This window comes from Rhinatrema bivittatum, chromosome 4 (genome assembly GCF_901001135.1).
Source record: "Rhinatrema bivittatum chromosome 4, aRhiBiv1.1, whole genome shotgun sequence".
Classification (NCBI taxonomy): domain Eukaryota; kingdom Metazoa; phylum Chordata; class Amphibia; order Gymnophiona; family Rhinatrematidae; genus Rhinatrema; species Rhinatrema bivittatum.
Window position 1 is genome coordinate 59,190,164 of NC_042618.1, and position 20,532 is coordinate 59,210,695.

Sequence of the window (20,532 nt, forward strand, 5' to 3'; positions counted from 1 at the left end):
TCTAGGACTAGGGGGCACTCCATGAATTTAGCAAGGAGCACATTTCAAACAAATTGGAGAAAATTATTTTTTCACTCTCTGCACAATTAAGCTCTAGATTTTGTTGAAGAGGATGTGGTTTGTGCAGTTAGTGTAGCAGAGTTTAAAAAGGGTTTGGATAAGTTCTTGGAGGAGAAGCTCATTAACCGCTATTAATCAAGTTGACTTAGGAAATAGCCACTGCTATTACTGGCATTAGTAGCATGGGATATCCTTAGGGCCAGATTTTTAAAGGGTTACGCGTGCCGGGCCTAAAGCCCTGGGACGCATGTAAGTCCCGGGGCTTTACAAAAGGGTTGGGGCGGAGGTGGGGCCAGAGGCCTCCGACAGAGCAGCCATTGCTGCTGTGTTGGAGGATTGCGTGCCGGCAAGCTGCCAGCGTGCGCAACTTGTGCCTGCCCAGAGGCAGGCGCAAAAGGTAAGATAATTTGGGGGGGGGGGGGGGGGGTTAGAGAAGGGCTAGGGGGAAAAGGTTAGGGAAGGGGTGGGAAGGTTAGATTAGGTTAGGGGGAAGGGAACTTCCCTTCCAGGCCGCTCTGATTTCAGAGCGGCCTGGGAAAGAATGGGGGAAGGCAGCGTGGCTCGGCGTGCGCAATTGTGCATCCCCCTTGCCTGTGCTGCTCTGATTTTATAACTTGCTCGTGCCTGCATCCACAAGTTATAAAATCGGGCGTACATGTGTGCACTCTTCTTTTAAAATCTACCCCTAAGTGTTTGGGTAATTGCCAGGTACTTGTAACCTGGATTGGCCACTATTGGAAACAGGATGCTGGGTTTGATGGACTCTTGGTCTGACCCAGTATGGCAACTTCCTATGTTCTTAACTTAAAAGCCACCTTAACTTACATCTCCAGCAACTCTCGTACTCCTTTCCCTTGCAAGCCAGCAGCACACACCAGAAGCAGTAGGGGCTGCTGAAGCTCTGTCCTCATGGTCCTCTTCCTTAGGACCAAGATTAGTCTCTCTGCCTCTTACACTTACAAACACACACACACACACAAACACAAACACACATTCACCTCTCTGACTGGTCTCTCTCTGTCTCACTCACACACACCAGTCACCTCCGTGACTCATCTGTCTCTCTCTCTCTCTCTCTCACACACACACATACCAGTCATCTCCCTGATCAGTCTCTCTGTCTCTCTCACACACACACACACCAATCACCTCCATGACCAGTCTCTCTCTCTGTCTTTCATACCCACACACACACTAGTCACCTCCCTGACCAGTATGTCTTTCTATTACACACATACCCTCTCTCACAAACACATGCTCGCATTCTCATTCTCTCACACACACATGCCCTCTCTCTCTCACGTACACACACACTGGTTCTCTCTGAATCTCACTCCCATCCCCTCCCCCCAAAGCACAAATGGGAGTTGCAGTAGTCTCCTCCTCCAACCCCTGTAGCCCAAGAAAGAATTCCATCAGCCATGGGGACTGCTGCGGATCATCAGCTGCTTGTCTGTTTTTCTCCAGGCCCATGCTGCTCCTCGGGCCAATGTTGCTACTACTTTTAAATGCAGCATAACTCTTTCTTCTTCCCACACACCCCACTACACATTGCTTCCTCTTCTGGGCCGTGACAGCGGGAAGAAGAAAAGGCCATACTGCTGTTGCCAGCTCCCACTTACAATGTGCCATTCCCATTCCAGATTGAGTGTGCTCACAGCCCGGGTGGCAATAGCAGCAGTGGAAGTACTTCTGCCTCTCTCAATGAGGTGAAAGGAGGGGGATAGAAAAGCAGCCAGGCCAGTGGGAGCATGCGACACACCGGTTGAGAATTGCTGGGCTAAAGGATGCAAAAAACCCCCCCCCAAACCCTTGATAAACCTGAATGTTTTTATAACAAAGTGTTTTGGACTGTTGAAAATAAAATTGAACTGGTTGCCACAATCACACAAGATATGTTTGGAGAAAAAAGGGTAACGTGTTTGAAGAAAAGTACTGACTGAAAAGTGCACAAACCTTTGCACAAGCCACATTCACTATTTTCTTATTTTGAATCTGTAAAAATCTGCAAATAGTAAATATGCACTAAAATTTGCAAAAAGATGTCCTGTTTAGCTTTATACCATGCAAAGATCGTGTCAGCTTCTGTTCATTTACTTACCTCTAAAATGAACTGCTTACCTGTATCTACCAAGATCTGTGGACTGGAGGAATATAAAACATTTTTAAATAAATAAATTATTCAGCTCTCCAACAGGAGCTGAATGGAGTCACAGATATAGATTACGTGCCAGATATTTCTAGAAAAAGATGATGAGAATGTGCAGAAAGGAACCTGTGTGACACCAAACTATCACTTATTTTAATGATTAACAAAGAGAGAGAGTGATAAAGAACAATTCCCAAAAGGGGAAGGAGAATGGATTCTTTGACACTATTAAGCTACTGTCAGATAACAAATATTACAAGTAAATAATTTCACTTTTTCTGGAGACAAGCAGCCTCAATGGACTCACACATGAGACTAGCTAATTAAGGGCTTTCTTCCTACAAAGCAAAGCTGCTTACCTGTAACAGGTGTTCTCTGTAGACAGCAGGACAAATCAGCCACAGTCGTGGGTGATGTCATATGATGGTGCCAAGATGGAAACACTCTCTCAGACCTCAAAAAAACCAAGATGGCTTTTCTGAGCACTTTTGTCCCTTCCCGCTTAGCTGCTGCCACACAAGCCACCTCTGTCATTATTGCAAGTTAACTTTCAACTCTAAGGGAAAGAACGTGGGATTGAGTGGCTGATTTGTCCTGTTGATAATGGAGAACACTTGTTACTTACACATGTAAGTAACTTTGCTTTCTCTATGGACAAGTAGGACATAAATCAGTCACACAAGTAGGAATTCCCAAGCTGCAAATTACAAGTGAGTATTTTTTAGGAGGTTGATATTCAGCAACTTAGTTGGATAAGTTTGAACTTATCCGGCTAAATGGTGCTGTTTGAATATTGGGTTTGGCAGCTGCCACCTAGCCAGGTAACTACTCAAATTTATCTGGCAGGATGAGGGTGTACCAGGGTATGCTACTTAACCTGCTAACTTAGCCAATAAATGCCAATATTCACCTTTGTCCAGTTAAGTTAACTGGATAAGATAGACTTGCTATGGAGTAGGTCTAAAGTTAACTGGAATAATGTATCCAATTAACGTTTAGTATATTCAGCATTGTGGCTGCACTGTTAAACATCCTAACTTAAGTTAGCCAGATATGTTTATCTGTCTAATTTTCTCAGCTGGCTAGTAGCTGAATATCTACCTCCATATTTTTATAGAGAAGGGTGCATTGCATTACAACATGGATAAAATAATTAATTAAATAAGATCTTAAGGACTGCTTGGCCAAAAGTACTTTCTTGACCTGAAGCATTTTCTAGGCAGTAATGAACAGTGAAGGTATGGATAAGATAGAACATAGAAACATTACAGCAGAAAAAGACTGTTTGGCCTATCTAGTCTGCTCATCCACCCTACTAATTTAGCTTTACAATTCCTTAGAGATCCCCTGTACGTATTTATTCCATGCTTTTTTGAATTCAGATTCTGTCCTTGTTTCTACCACCTCTACTGGGAGGCTGCTCCATGCATCCACTACCCTCTTTGTAAAGAAATATTTCCTAATATTGCTCCCGAGTCTACACCCTTTCACCCTCATCCCATGAACTATCATTCTAGGGCTTCCTTTCTGTTAAAAAAACATAAGGCTAGCCTTCTGTGCATGGAAACCTTGTAGGTATTTAAATATCTCTATCATATCTCCCCTATTTCATCTTTCCTCTAGGGTACACATGTTTACATTTTTAAGTCTGTTCCCATTTGTTTTATTTATTTATTTATTTATTTATTTATTTATTTAACATTTTTATATACCGGGCTTCATGCAGAATTGCATATCAGCTCGGTTTACATTATAACTGAAAAAGACATGCATGAAGAAACACTCTCTCAGACCTCAAAAAAACCAAGATGGCTTTTCTGAGCACTTTTGTCCCTTCCCGCTTAGCTGCTGCCACACAAGCCACCTCTGTCATTATTGCAAGTTAACTTTCAACTCTAAGGGAAAGAACGTGGGATTGAGTGGCTGATTTGTCCTGTTGATAATGAAGAACACCAACCATTTTAGAAGCTACCCTCTGGAGAGACTCACAACAATTTATATCGTTTTGAAAGTACAGTCTCCAGAACTGGACACAGTATTCCAAATGAGAGCTTACCAGGGACCTATATATGGGCAATATCACCTCTCTTTTTCTGCCAACCATTCCTTTCCTTTTTCAGCCAAGCATTTTTCTGGCATTTGCCCTCACTTTATCCACTTGTTTGGCCACCTTAAGATCATCAGATACAATCATCCCCAGATCCTGTTCTTCTTTAATGCTTAGAGGAATTTCACCCCAAAACTGTACCTCTCCCTTGGGATTTTGCATCCTAAATGCATAACTCTACATTTTTTAGAATTAAATCTTAGCTGCTAGACCAAAGTCCATTCCTCGAGCTTTGCTAAATCCCTCCTCATATTTTTCACCCTTTCCTGGCTGTCTACACTGTTGCAGATTTTGGTATCATTGGCAAAAATAGAAATCTTTCCTGACAATCTTTTCACAATGTCACACTCGAAAATGTTGAAAAGAACCGGTCTAAGGACTGGTCCCTGAGGCACACTGCTAGTAATGCCCCCTCCTTGGCGTGAACTCTATTAATCACTACACTTTGTCTCCACCCACTCAACCAGTTTCTAACCCAGTCAGTCATTATAGGGCCCATACCAAGGGGACTCAATTTATTTATAAGTTGCCTATGCAAAACTGTGTCAAAAGCTTTAATGAAATCCAGGTATACTGCAGCTAGCACTCTCCCTTGATCCAACTCTCTGTTCACTCAATTAAAGAAATTAGCTTCATCTGACAAGATCTATCTCTGTAAACCATGCTGCCTCGGATATTACAATCCATTGGATTCCAAAAACTGCCATTTCCTCTGTTTTAGCAGCGATTCCATTAATTTTCTCACCACAGAGGTCAGACCAACTGGTCTGTAGTTCTCAGCCTCCTCCTTACTTCCACTTTTATGAATTGGAACCACATCTTCCTATCACCAGTCCTCTGGAATTACTCCTGACTCTAAAGAAAAACTGAAAAAAACACCCAGAAGAGCTACCAGAACGTCTTTAAGTTCCCATTGTACTCTTAGATGTATCGCATTTGGCCTAATTGCCTTATCTACTTTGTTTAGTTAGCTCCTCATGACCACACATTGTAGAAAGAACTTTTTCACTCAGTGCACTATAAAGCTGAGGAATCTATTGCTAGAGAACATGATCAAGGCGATCAGCATAGCAAATTTTAAAAGAGGTTTGGACAACTTCCTGGAGGAAAGCCTATAATACATTATTAGCCAAGTTAATTAAAGAAAGCTATTGTTATTCCTGAGAGTAAGTAATAGGAATTAGATACACTTTATGGGATCTACCAGGTGGTCATAGCCAAGATTGGTCAGAGACAAGATGCTGAGCAAAATGGACCCTGGTCTAACTTTGCATGGCAATTCTAATACTTTTATGTACTGAGATTCTGGGCTTATCTTTCATTTGATATAGTCATTTTAGGACCTGCATGATCTGTCACCAAATGAGTAAATTTTTTCCTCTGGGGAAAAATGTCCTACGTAAATACAGGCTGGGATGTTCTTCTCCATCTACTTTTTGTGATAAAATGACTTGAAGTCCTATTTTAGAAGCATCTATTCCTTCATGCAATCTTGGGTATTAAGCACAGGACTTTTACAAAATGTATCTTAAAGCTTCCTAAAGGCTTGATCATTTCTCTCTGACCACTTTGCTTGCATTTGATCTGTTTTTTCATAAGACTGGCTAGAATTAAAAAGTTTTGGTATAAACTTACAATAATATTGTCCCATAAAGACCCCATCTGTTTTTTAAATTGTTGGGATTTTACATTTCTGTTTGGCTTTAGTAATGGTTTTAATTGTTAATTCCCTAAACAGTACAGCAGTTATTTGGTTTCATTTTTATCTACTGTACATGGTGCTAGATTAGCAATTAAACCCACTTATCGAAGGGCCTGTAAGAGTACCTTTAACTTTTGTACGTGTGACTCCCAATCAATGCTATGAATGAGTATGTCATCCAGGTACACTAGGAGGCTGTAAAATCTTATCCATAAAATGTTGTGAAATTGTTGCAGCCCAAAAAAGACCAAAGGGTAAAGTGAGAAAATGTTATAACCCAAATGGTGTGGAAAATTCTGTTTCTTTCCTTTAGATTCCTGCATTGTCATCTGCCAAGATCCTTTCATTAAAGCTTTTCCCAATTGCTCATCTATCAGTGATATTGGGTATGAATGAAATTTGGATAGATTATTGACCTTAGAAAAGTCCAATCAAAATCTAATGTACCAATCTGCCTTTGGCACTAGCACTACTCACATCTAAATTAAGCATTTCTTCTAGTTCCTTCTTAATTACACCTCTCATTTTTTTAGGCAACTGTTATTGCATCTGCCTAACTAGTATTCTGATGGGATTTCTATATGATGGGAATCTATTCTATTTCATAAAAAATAGTCCACTGTATGAGTTGATGCACCTATATGAAATAAACAATAAAGCATCAAGATACACAAATTTGTTAATTACTGGTGTATCTTTAATTTTGCTATTCTGTCTACTGTTAATCATATGTGCCTATTTCTCCAGATATTGTTATAAGTGATTTAAATTGTTATGTGGTAGCCTGTTCCAAAAGCATTCATAAAATATACCAAAAAAAAAAAAGAGGGAGTTTTTAACAGACACTTAACAGGTGACTAGTGCATCATAGTAGGTGATCATGCCAGCTCTAGTCAGTCTGCTTTGAAAGAGAGAGGAGAGACTACAGTCCAACTTACTTGGCAAAGCTAAGAATTCTTTAAATTAAGCCTTTTTACAAAGCTTTAATTTTGCTATTCTGTCTACTGTTAATCAAATGTGCCTATTTCTCCAGATATTGTTATAAGTGATTTAAATTGTTGTGTGGTAGCCTGTTCCAAAAGCATTCATAAAATATACCAAAAAGAAAAAGAGGGAGTTTGTAACAGACCCTTAACAGGTGACTAGTGCATCATAGTAGGTGATCAGGCCAGCTCTAGTCAGTCTGCTTTGAAAGAGAGAGGAGAGACTACAGTCCAACTTACTTGGCAAAGCTAAGAATTCTTTAAATTAAGCCTTTTTACAAACATTTAATTTTGCTATTCTGTCTACTGTTAATCATATGTGCCTATTTCTCCAGATATTGTTATAAGTGATTTAAATTGTTGTGTGGTAGCCTGTTCCAAAAGCATTCATAAAATATACCAAAAAAAAAAAAGAGGGAGTTTTTAATAGACCCTTAACAGGTGACTAGTGCATCATAGTAGGTGATCAGGCCAGCTCTAGTCAGTCTGCTTTGAAAGAGAGAGGAGAGACTACAGTCCAACTTACTTGGCAAAGCTAAGAATTCTTTAAATTAAGCCTTTTTACAAAGCTTTAATTTTGCTATTCTGTCTACTGTTAATCATATGTGCCTATTTCTCCAGATATTGTTATAAGTGATTTAAATTGTTGTGTGGTAGCCTGTTCCAAAAGCATTCATAAAATATACCAAAAAAAAAAAAAAAGAGGGAGTTTTTAACAGACACTTAACAGGTGACTAGTGCATCATAGTAGGTGATCAGGCCAGCTCTAGTCAGTCTGTTTTGAAAGAGAGAGGAGAGACTACAGTCCAACTTACTTGGCAAAGCCAAGTATTCTTTAAATTAAGCCTTTTTACAAAGCTTTAATTTTGCTATTCTGTCTACTGTTAATCATATGTGCCTATTTCTCCAGATATTGTTATAAGTGATTTAAATTGTTGTGTGGTAGCCTGTTCCAAAAGCATTCATAAAATATACCAAAAAAAACAAAAAGAGGGAGTTTTTAACAGACACTTAACAGGTGACTAGTGCATCATAGTAGGTGATCAGGCCAGCTCTAGTCAGTCTGCTTTGAAAGAAAGAGGAGAAACTACAGTCCAACTTACTTGGCAAAGCTAAGAATTCTTTAAATTAAGCCTTTTTACAAAGCTTTAATTTTGCTATTCTGTCTACTGTTAATCAAATGTGCCTATTTCTCCAGATATTGTTATAAGTGATTTAAATTGTTATGTGGTAGCCTGTTCCAAAAGCATTCATAAAATATACAAAAAAAAAAAAAAAAAAAGAGGGAGTTTTTAACAGACACTTAACAGGTGACTAGTGCATCATAGTAGGTGATCAGGCCAGCTCTAGTCAGTCTGTTTTGAAAGAGAGAGGAGAGACTACAGTCCAACTTACTTGGCAAAGCTAAGTATTCTTTAAATTAAGCCTTTTTACAAAGCTTTAATTTTGCTATTCTGTCTACTGTTAATCATATGTGCCTATTTCTCCAGATATTGTTATCAGTGATTTAAATTGTTGTGTGGTAGCCTGTTCCAAAAGCATTCATAAAATATACCAAAAAAAAAAAAAAAGGGAGTTTTTAACAGACACTTAACAGGTGACTAGTGCATCATAGTAGGTGATCAGGCCAGCTCTAGTCAGTCTGTTTTGAAAGAGAGAGGAGAGACTACAGTCCAACTTACTTGGCAAAGCTAAGAATTCTTTAAATTAAGCCTTTTTACAAAGCTTTAATTTTGCTATTCTGTCTACTGTTAATCATATGTGCCTATTTCTCCAGATATTGTTATAAGTGATTTAAATTGTTGTGTGGTAGCCTGTTCCAAAAGCATTCATAAAATATACCAAAAAAAAAAAAAGAGGGAGTTTTTAACAGACACTTAACAGGTGACTAGTGCATCATAGTAGGTAATCAGGCCAGCTCTAGTCAGTCTGCTTTGAAAGAGAGAGGAGAGACTACAGTCCAACTTACTTGGCAAAGCTAAGAATTCTTTAAATTAAGCCTTTTTACAAAGCTTTAATTTTGCTATTCTGTCTACTGTTAATCATATGTGCCTATTTCTCCAGATATTGTTATAAGTGTTTTAAATTGTTGTGTGGTAGCCTGTTCCAAAAGCATTCATAAAATATACCAAAAAAAAAAAAGAGGGAGTTTTTAACAGACACTTAACAGGTGACAAGTGCATCATAGTAGGTGATCAGGCCAGCTCTAGTCAGTCTGCTTTGAAAGAGAGAGGAGAGACTACAGTCCAACTTACTTGGCAAAGCTAAGAATTCTTTAAATTAAGCCTTTTTACAAAGCTTTAATTTTGCTATTCTGTCTGCTTCCCTCCCATCCTACCCCTCTACCCACCCACCCCTAGGTTTGTTGTTCTAATATAGTCTACCTAAATACAATTGGCAACAGGATAAATTGGTAATTTAGTTGTTTCTTAGGTGTTATCCATCAGATAAATTTATCAAAATGAGGACTATCCGATGTAACCATTGTGGAGCATTTATTGTTAGGGAAGTCATCTGGAAACTTAGGGGTTGCCCTAAATGCTCAGAACTGTCTTCCTTGAAAAAAGAGCTGGCTAAAGATAATGCTGAATTGGAAGCAATAAAGAAAGTTTCACCCACTTTATATAATTTAGGAGTTAATCCCACATTACCACATAAAAACCAAAAGTCAAAACCAAAGGGGTTTAAAGTGGGCTCAGGCAGGATAAGACCTGTGACCCACAGACACCCATTCTTGACAGCTGTGCAGCCCACAAGATTACCCTCTCATTCACATAGAGCATTAAGGAACTCAAAATACAGAATTATAGTGGGCTCTGGTAGAATCAGACCTGTGATGCAGAGACACACACTGTATCAAGTGCAACAAGTACAAAATGCCTTCTCTGTATTAAATACTGAAGTTCTTGAGGAAAAGATTGAAATGTTATCTGAAAAGAGAGAAAAAACCAATGCACAGAAATTCCAGATCAGAAACCAAAGGAATAAGCTCACTGTGATGGATGACTCTGCCATCAGAGGCACTAATCCTTTCCCTTACACAAAGGCAAAGGGATAAGTGGATAACAAAACTCAACTAAAGTGGTCACAAAAGGAGTCCAGAAACAGCAGTAACCTGAATGAAGAAAGCTGGAAAGCTATGAGCACAAATGCTCGTAGTTTGGGCAATAAAATCCCAGATCTGCAAGCCCTAATGGTGGAGGCGGACTTGGACGTTGTTGCTGTCACGGAAACGTGGTTTACGGAATCTCATGACTGGGATACGGCTATAACTTGTTAAGGAAAGACAGAGAGGACAGGAAAGGGGGAGGAGTGGCTCTTTATGTCAGAAACAATATCCAAGCATCGGAGCTGCAAGGAAGATGGGGCAATGAAGAAGCACTATGGGCCAACCTAAAAAAAGATGGGACATCCATTTTTATTGGAGTGGTTTACAGGCCTCCAAACCAAAAGGAAGAGCTGGACAGAGATCTGGTTGAAGACATCCACAGGATAGGAAAGAAGGGAGAAGTGGTGATCGTTGGAGACTTTAATATGCCAGATGTAGACTGGAGAATCCCATCTGCAGAATCTAATAATAGTAGAGAAATAGTGGATGCCCTGCAAGTAGCTTTGTACAAACAAATGGCAATGGAACCCACGAGAGAAGGAGCTATACTCGACTTGGTGCTCACTAATGGAGATAATGTCTCTGATGTCCGGGTGGGCGCCCACCTCAGCACCAGTGATCACCAAATGGTATGGTTTAATATCACAAAAAAGATACGGAAAAGAAGCACAAAAACCCGAGTTCTGCAGTTCAAAAACACAAACTTTGATGAAATGGGGAAGTACCTGGAGGAAGAACTAAAAGGCTGGGAGAATGTGAGAGAAGTGGATCAACAGTGGACCAATCTAAAAGGAGCAATTGCCAAGTCAACTAATCTATATGTTAGAAAAGTAAAGAAAAGCAAAAGAAAAATGAAACCTATCTGGTTCTCAAAGGAGGTGGCTGACAAAATAAAGGCTAAAAGAACAGCGTTCAACAAATACAAAAGATCCCAAAGAGAGGAGCACAAAGAAGAATATCTGGAAGAACTGAGGGAGACGAAGAAATTAATCAAGAGAGCAAAAAGTCAAGCAGAAGATAGGATTGCCAAGGAAGTAAAGAGAGGTGACAAAACATTTTTCAGATACATCAGTGAAAAGAGAAAAGTTCAAAGTAGTATAGTGAAATTGAAAGGTGGAAAGGATCAATGTGTGGAGAGAGACGAAGAAATGGCAGAAATATTAAACGAATACTTATGTTCTGTGTTCACGAAGGAGGACCCTGGAGAAGGACCGTCCCTAGTTAACAAGATACTGGAGGGGAGTGGAGTAGATGTAACTCCATTTACAGTAGAAAATGTATGGGAAGAGCTGGGGAAACTGAAAGTAGACAAAGCCATGGGACCTGATGAGGTTCATCCCAGGATACTGAGGGAGCTCAGAGATGTGCTGGCGGGTCCGCTGTGTGACCTGTTCAATAGATCCCTAGAAACGGGAGTGGTGCCGAGTGATTGGAGAAGAGCTATGGTGGTTCCGCTTCACAAGAGTGGGAACAGAGAGGAGGCTAGTAACCACATACCGGTTAGCCTCACTTCGGTGGTGGGAAACGTAATGGAGTCACTGTTGAAAGAGAGAATAGTGAACTATCTACAGTCGGGAGAATTGCTGGACCAGAGGCAGCATGGATTCACCAGGGGAAGATCCTGTCAGACAAATCTGACTGGGTAACCAAGGAATTGGATCAAGGAAGAGCGCTCGATGTCATCTACTTGGATTTCAGCAAAGCTTTTGATACGGTCCCGCACAGGAGACTGGTGAATAAAATGAGAAGCTTAGGAGTGAGTGCCGAGGTGGTGACCTGGATTGCAAACTGGTTGACGGACAGAAGACAATGTGTGATGGTAAATGGAGCTCTCTCTGAAGAGAGGGAGGTTTTAAGTGGTGTACCGCAAGGATCGGTGTTGGGACCGGTCCTGTTCAATATCTTTGTGAGCGACATTGCGGATGGGATAGAAGGTAAGGTTTGTCTTTTGCGGATGACACTAAGATCTGCAACAGAGTGGACACGCCAGAAGGAGTGGAGAGAATGAGACGGGATTTAAGGAAGCTGGAAGAGTGGTCGAAGATATGGCAGCTGAGATTCAATGCCAAGAAGTGCAGAGTCATGCATATGGGGAGTGGAAATCCGAATGAACTATATTCGATGGGGGGAGAAGGGCTGATGTGCACGGAGCGGGAGAGAGACCTTGGGGTGATAGTGTCTAATGATATGAAGTCTGCGAAACAATGCGACAAGGCGATAGCAAAAGCCAGAAGAATGCTGGGCTGCATAGAGAGAGGAATATCGAGTAAGAAAAGGGAAGTGATTATCCCCTTGTACAGGTCCTTGGTGAGGCCACACCTGGAGTACTGTGTTCAGTTCTGGAGACCGTATCTACAAAGAGACAAGGACAAGATGGAAGCGGTACAGAGAAGGGCATCCAGGAAGGTGGAGGGTCTTCATCGGATGACATACGAGGAGAGATTGAATAATCTAAATATGTACTCCCTGGAGGAAAGGAGGAGCAGGGGTGATATGATTCAGACTTTCAGATACTTGAAAAACTTTAATGATCCAAAGACAACGACAAACCTTTTCCGTCGGAAAAAAATCAGCAGAACCAGAGGTCACGAGCTGAAGCTCCAGGGAGGAAGACTAAGAACCAATGTCAGGAAGTATTTCTTCATGGAAAGGGTGGTGGATGCCTGGAATGCCCTTCCGGAGGAAGTGGTGAAGTCTAAAACTGTGAACGACTTCAAAGGGGCATGGGATAAACACTGTGGATCCATCAAGTCTAGAGGGCGTGAATAAAGAGGAGGCATTCAAACACTGCACGGAGCGGCAGTAGCCACAGAGGCATTCAAACACTGCACGGAGCGGCAGTAGCCACAGAGGCATTCACGGAGCCGGATGCCAGTGGCCAGTAGTTGGTGTTCCACCTTCACGGAGCGGAAGGATGGAGGGCTGCTATCTCAAAAAAAAATAAAAAAAAATAAAAACAGGGGTGGGTAAGAGTATTGTGTAAGGGTGTGGCCTGCTTGTTACAGCGGTTGCTACCCCTAATTGATTAGGGCTGGAGGGTACTGGAAGCCAATAGTAACAGGTGGGAGAGAAAAAAAGGGGAAAAAAATGGATAAAGTGCGTAGCTTGCTGGGCAGACTAGATGGGCCGTTTGGTCTTCTTCTCCCGTCATTTCTATGTTTCTATGTTTCTATCTTATCAAAGAATACCCAAATTATATTTTTGTCAGTAGGAACTTCATAACATCCCATGGCAACTCAGATTGCTTTCTAATTTTTTTGCCGCTATTTAGGGTCACATTTAATCATTGGTCCAAAGGTATAGCAGAGTTGCTTATCTGTAACAGGTGTTCTACTAGGACAGCAGGATGTTAGACTTCACACATGGGAGACATCATTGGATGGAGCCCAGCACAAAAAACTTATGTCAAAGTTTCTGGAACTTTGATTAGGCACACTGAGCATGCCCAGCATACCCTAATCCATGTGTCCACACGGGGTCCCTCTTCAGTCTCATAGAATTATGAAAAAAATAAAATAATAAACCATAGGAGAAACCCAACTCTGCGGGGTGGCAGGCAGGTTTTGTGAGGACTAACATCCTGCTGTCCTAGGAAAACACTTGTTACAGGTAAGCAACTCTGTTTTCTCCTAGGACAGGATGGTAGCCCTCACACATGGATGAATCCCTAGCTACTAGCTGCTCCCCAACACAAAAGGAGACTACGGGCACCAACCAGGTGCCAATGGGCACAACAACCACAGTGCTTCTGGTAACAGAGGGGGAGACAGCCTGAACCCAAACAACGGGCCCTAGGTAGGGAACATTAGGTTTTATACCTCAAACAGGTTCTGGAGGACAGACTAGCTGAACCTGTTATGCCAGGCATCCCTATCCAGACAGTAGTGAGATGCAAATGTGTGGAGAGAACTCCACGTCGCAGCCTTGCAGATCTCCTCCATGGGAATTGCTTGCAAGTGGGCCACCGACATTGCCATGGCTCTGACAGAATGACCCATGACATGACCCCCAAGATGCAATCCCACCTGGGCATAACAGAAGGAGATGCAATCTGCTAGCCAATTGGATAGTGTCTGTTTGAAAATGGCAACTTCCAATCTATTCCTATCAAAAGAAATGAAAAGTTGGGTGGATTGTCTATGGGCTTGTGTCTGCTGCAGGTAGAAGGCTAAGGCTCTCTTGCAATCCAAACTGTGCAGTTCTCGTTCGACTTGGTGCGAATGGGGCTTGGGAAAGAATGTTGGCAAGATGACTGACTGGTTAAGATGGAAGTCCATCATCACCTTAGGCAGGAACTTAAGGTGTGTGCACAAGACCACCCTGTCACGATAAAACTTGGTATAAGGTGGATAAGTCACTAAGACCTGGAGCTTGCTGACCCTATGCACTGAAGTGACCGCCACCAAAAATTTAACCTTCCAGGTCAGGCACTTCAGGTCAAAGGTGCACAGTGGCTCAAAAGGAGCTTTCATCAGCTGAGCTAGCACCACGTTGAGGTCCCAAGACACAGCAAGAGGCCTTAAGTGAGGCTTCAACTGAAGCAGCCCCGCATGAAGATTAACTATGGGTTGTACAGAGATGGATATACCATCTACACCTTGGTGGTATGTGCCAATTGCACTCAGATGAACTCTAACAGAGTTGGTTTTTAGTCCAGCCTCCGATAGGTGCAGAAGGTAGTCAAGCACTTTTTGTGTGGGGCAGGAAAAAGGATTTACAGCCTTCTGCTCGTACCACATGAAAAACCTCTTAGACTTTGGTCCATAGAACTTTCTAGTGGAAGGCTTTTAAGAAGTTACGAGGACCCGAGACACATCCTCGGAGAGATCCAGTGGCTGCAGAATCAGCCTCTCAACATCCAGGCTGTGAGCGACAGGGCCTGGAGGTTGGAATGGCCCTGATCCTGCGTGATGAGATCTGGGGAAGTTCCCAGACTGATTGGTTTCCGGAAAGACAACTCCTGAAGGAGTGGAAACCAGACCTGTCTCGGCCAATGAGGGACTATGAGGATCATAGTCCCTCGGTCCTCTCATGGCTTCAGGAAAGTCTTTGTTACTAGAGGAAGCGGAGAATACGCATACAGAAGACCCCCTGCCCCAGTAGTGAGGAAAGGCGTGCGAGGCGGATTTGCTATCTGACCTGTACAGAGAGCAAAACCGAGTCACCTTCCTATTGCAAGGGGATGCGAACATGTCCACGTCTGTGTTTTCCCAGAGATGGAAGATTCGGTTCGCTACCTCCTGATGTAGCACCACTCATGGGGTCTGAAGGCCCAACTCAGTGTGTCCGCTATGTTGTTCTCAATTTTGGCCAGATACATCGCCCGGAGCACTATCCCGTGGGACAAAGCCCAGGACTAGAGCCAGACCACTTCCTGACAAGGGAGATAAGACCCCCATGCCCCCTTGCTTGTTTACATACCACATCATTACTTGGTTGTCTGTTTGAATCAGGACAATTTTGTCCTGATTCCTGAAAGCCCATAGAGCGTACCTGATCGCCCGGAGCTCCAGGAAGTTGATTTGAATTTGTGCTTCCTGAGCAGACCTTAGATCCTGGGTGCAGACACATACGTGGTAAGGACAATTTGGGTAGATGGAGTTTGGAAAGATATTCCTCGCTCTAAATTTGAGAGAATGCACCATCAGGACAAGGAGTCCCAGAGTGACGGGGTGATGTGAATGCGATCCTGAATGTTCTGGGTGGCTTGGCACCACTGCAATCTTAAGGTCCATTGGGCTCTATGCATGTGGAAGGATGCCAAGGGAGTAACATGGACAGTTGCGGCCATGTGGCCCAGCAGCTTCAACATGTGCCGAATTGACACCTGCTGGCTCTGTTGAATCACCTCCACTATGGATGCCAACGTAAGTGCCCTGGGGCATGGCAGAAAGGCCTTCGCCTGAGCCATATCTAGCAGAGCTCCTATGAACTCCATTTGAGGGGATGGGTTGAGGTAAGACTTCGGGTAATTGATGACGAACCCTAGTGACTCCAGTACCCAGATGGTCAAGTGCAAGGATTGCTCTGCCCCTGCCCGAGAGGTGCTCTTGACTAGCCAATCGTCCAGGTAAGGGAAAACATGCACTTCCTGCTTGTGGATGTGCACCCCCACCATGGCCAGACATTTCGTAAAGACATGTGGGGCCAAAGCTAGCCCAAATGGCAACACTCTGTACTGGAAGTGCTGTTTTCCCACAACAAATCTGAGATTCTTCCTGTAACCTGGAAAGATCTCTATGTGAATGTATGCGACCTTTAAATTGAGGGATCATAGCCAGTCCCCTTTTTGCAGGAGGGGGAATCAGGGTACCCAGGGAAACCATCTTGAACTTTTCTTCTTTTTAATTTGTTCAAGGCCCCCAGGTCTAGGATGGGACGGAGACCCCCTGTTCTCTTTGGAATCAGGAAGTACCGAGAGTAGAATCCCTGCCCTCTTTGCCCTGGTGGGACAGACTCAACTGCTCTGATTGTTAAGAGGGCAGAGAGCTCCCATAGAAGTACCTCCTGATGTACTATCAGCCCCCAAAAGGGGCCTGGAGAGAATTTGGTGGGATACCCAAAAGGTTCACTTGGTACCCTTGGCAGACAATAGTCAAAACCCACTTGTCTGAGATTATACTGGGTCACCGATTCGCAAAGAAGCATAGCCTGCCCCTGACCAGTGGGTTCAGTGTCTTGGGTACGGGTGGCTGGCTGATGCTCCCTGCGATCCAGTCAAAACCACGTCTCGGGATTTGGCTGGGCCTTGGGAGCTCGCTGCTGCCTGGGACAGCTGCCAGAGCTCACCCTCTGCGATTGGGAATGAGGTGCTGGAAGATAGTACTTCCTTTGGTGGTAGAAAGACTTCCTCTGCCCATGCCTTGCCAATCTCCTGGCTGAGGAGGGTGGTCTGAAGTGCTGGCAGAGAGTTGTTGGAGGGTCTCATGGTGCATCCTTCACCTTATCCCTGAAGAGGTTCTCTCCAGTGCATGGCAGATCAGTGTGTCTTCCGTGTACATCTGGTCGGAGATCCAAGGCCCGCAGCCATGCCATTTTGCAGGTGCCGATTCTCACTGCAGAGACTCTTGCTGCCATTTCAAAAACATTGTAGGTGGAACGCACCTTGTGTTTTCAGCACTCCAGGCCCTGATGCACCAGCGACAGAAAGGTGTCTTGCTGCTGTTGAGAGCAGTTTGACCGCCTCCTGCACCTACTTCCAGGGGTCGCAAGAGTATTGGCTCATGTAGAGCAGTAGGAGGCAATGCAGCAATGTGCAGAGCCCCCTGAAAAACTTTCCTCCCAAGGGCATCCAATGCTCTATTCTCTCTCCCTGGGGATGCCGAGGCATGGGTCCAAGAGCGCTTGGCCTTCTTGACAGCAGATTCAACCACTACTGAATGGTGTGCCAACTGATGCTTGTTGAATCTGGTAGCCTGTTGGACAAGGTAAACCCCATTCGCCTTCCTGTTCAGGAAAAATCTGAGTGGAAAACAAGGGGGAACTGAAGAGGGACCTGTTCACTGAGAAAAATGCAAGAAACACCAAAAGAATTGGTGAAAGTTTTTCAAACTTTTTTTTTTTTTAAATAAATAACACAAGCTCAGAAACTGCAATGTGAAAGCTCCGCAGAAAATGAGAGGCTGAAGAGGGACCCCGTGTGGACGCATGGATTAGGGCATGCTGGGCATGCTTAATGTGCCTAGTCAAAGTTCCAGAAACTTTGTCATAAGTTTTCCCTGCCGGGCTCCATCTGATGATGTCACCCATGTGTGAGGATTACTATCCTGCTTGTCCTAGGAGAAATTGTGTGTTTTTAAGAGAACATTTTTTTATGATCTTAAAAACAGGGCATAACTTCCCTTTAAAATAGTCCTTAAAGAGATCTTCAGTCTTCTTGATGCTTTATTGTTGATCATCTATTCTATTTTCCATTGGTTAACTGATAAAACAACATCATGGAAATATTTCACCATATCTTGCACTTACTTTCTCATTACTGGTGATAACTGTTCCCTCATTACCATAGGGTTTTTCTGATGTAGTTTTGGGACCTAGACTTCAGGGGAGCTAAACAAGGAATCCCAGTTTTTCTAGGGTATTAGCATATTATATAGTACATCTGCCTTTTTCTCATTCTACTTGTCTGAAAAAGTTGATTCATGTGTTATTTTACAACAGCCTTGCCATTTCTTTAAAACCCCATTTTAGTTAATGGTGATTTTCTGCCAGTTCATTCTAGGTTGCCAATCTGATTGCAGCTATAGTAATCTCCTGATTTGGTAGATGAAGTAGAACTAGATCTCTGGTGTATGCTATTTCTTGCTTATAACACCACCCTTCTTATCTTTTGAGCTTGTAAAGGTTAGTCTTTCTCTCATTTCTAGCACATGTTTGACTACATATGTTTGCAGTTTGCCCTTTCTACATTTCCTTTACTAAATCCAGGATTCCCAGTGGCTGTCTTCCATCTAGGAACTCAAATGCTGAAAACTTATGGAGCATAAACTGCTATCCTATTTAAGAAGTCAGCATTCTCAAACTTCTAGAATATGTTTTTAGTACCTTATTAAAAAGCTCCAATAGATTATCAATTTGTGGTTAATAAACAAATGTTTTATTTTGATCAGGAAGAATGTTTCCTGCATAACCCTTGGTATGTAATTCACACTGTGATCAGTTATGACTTCCTTGCTGATACCTACCCTGCAAAGAATTTTAAATAATTCTAATGCTACTGTCTTAGCAAAACAATTGCATTGGGCCACCTTACAACTGTGATGCAGTGGAGTTTGTTTTCAAAGCTCTAAAATTAATACCACATTATCACCATTGTAATGCAACCTGTAATTTACTTGTATATTCCTGCGAAGTCATGCTTAGCATACTGTGCATTGAACTACTGAAGGGGACATAGCTCCTGAAAATTAACCAAAAAGTATTCCATTAATCTGATAAAGGGGTATCTTAATTTCTATACTTCTAGTTTAGTTAAAAAATACCCCAAATTTAGAGATAATGCAATTGTTCTTAAATGGTTTTTTTTAACAAATTAAAACAGAAAAACAGGATATAATTAGCCTAACATAATTATTATAATTTCATATTTTCCATTTATAAACAGAAAGAAAGCAAAGTTGAATGTAATGGCAAAACATTCTAGTACACAATATACACTGAGGAAAGGTATATTTATTCAAATTTGGAAATCCCTTGCACAGATCTAGCATTTCCTTATGTTCTTATATTAAGAAATGAAAGCATGATTAACGTGAAAAATGTTAGTTAAATTTATGTACTTGCTGCTCTATGAAATGAAGCTCAGCTTTTGACCTTTCCTCTATGCTCACTGTAGTTCCATCTATTACCAGCAGACTGGGTAAACGAGACACAAGCATTGGACGATAGAACATTTTACGAGAAATCTGAGGAAAAAGAACACACATTTATGCTGAAAATCCAATCTTTAAAAAAGTAATTTATGGATAAATGACTTGAAAATAAGTCTAAAATTCTAACTCAAGTAAAACAACAGATAATGAATATACTATGCAAAAAATTAAGCAAAATACATGCAATTATTTCTGGAGAGAGTATATTCTTTTTAGATATCCATAATATGAATGGATAAAACTTCAACACTGAAACAAAAAACTTGGATTATTTGGACACAACCATACCTGGAGACTGAACTGAAATCTGTGTAAAGAAACAAGTAGTACATTCATCTGAAGCCAGTAGGTCATTTCTTACTTAGGCTTAGGATGAATATTTAACCAATAGTAAAATTTCTCCATTGTCAATACTCCCTGTCACAGCCCTTAATCTAAATTAATGGTTGGTATCAGAATATATTTTGGAACAACACAACTGCTCCATTTATTTGTGTTTCCTAAAGTTTGCTCTTTATCTTACATGAGTAAAACCACTCCATGCATCTTAGATTAACGGATAATATATTAGTCATAAGATTTTGAATTCTAAGAGGCTGATTGTCAAAGGGTTTATATTCCTATTTTTGGGATTTAGGCATATAAATTGGCCCTTTTGAAAATTTACTAGGGCTGAATCCTTAAATCTAGACTCCTAGTTTCACTAGACTCCTAAATTTAGGTGCTTAAAAATGAGTGGCTATGGGAGAGGAATTAAGGCAGGGAAAATAATTAGGTGCTCAGCACTGATTTTCAGTACTAGGTTCTTAAATTACAATCCTAAACCTAGGCAAATGAATAACAGTCCTAAATTTAGGTGTCTAAATTTGGGAGCTCAGCATTTTATGAATATTGGTCTTTATAAGATATGTTTATTCGGCTAACTATAATAATACTTATCCGGGTATATTCAGCAGCATTGCCATGCTGTTTAATATCCTATGTAAGTTAGCCGGATAAGCCTTATCCGGCTAACTTTCATAGCAGAATATATTTTAATATTGGCCCCATA

General features: G+C 41.7%; 1 protein-coding gene across 1 annotated transcript in view; it reads right to left on the reverse strand.

Moving 5' to 3' along the window:
* LRRC9 (leucine rich repeat containing 9) overlaps positions 1–20,532 on the reverse strand; it is a 1,004,248-nt gene that overhangs the window by 109,690 nt on the left and 874,026 nt on the right. Inside the window, 1 exon segment of the mRNA XM_029598189.1 lies at positions 19,389–19,514. Within this exon segment, the coding sequence (XP_029454049.1) occupies positions 19,389–19,514 (126 nt within the window).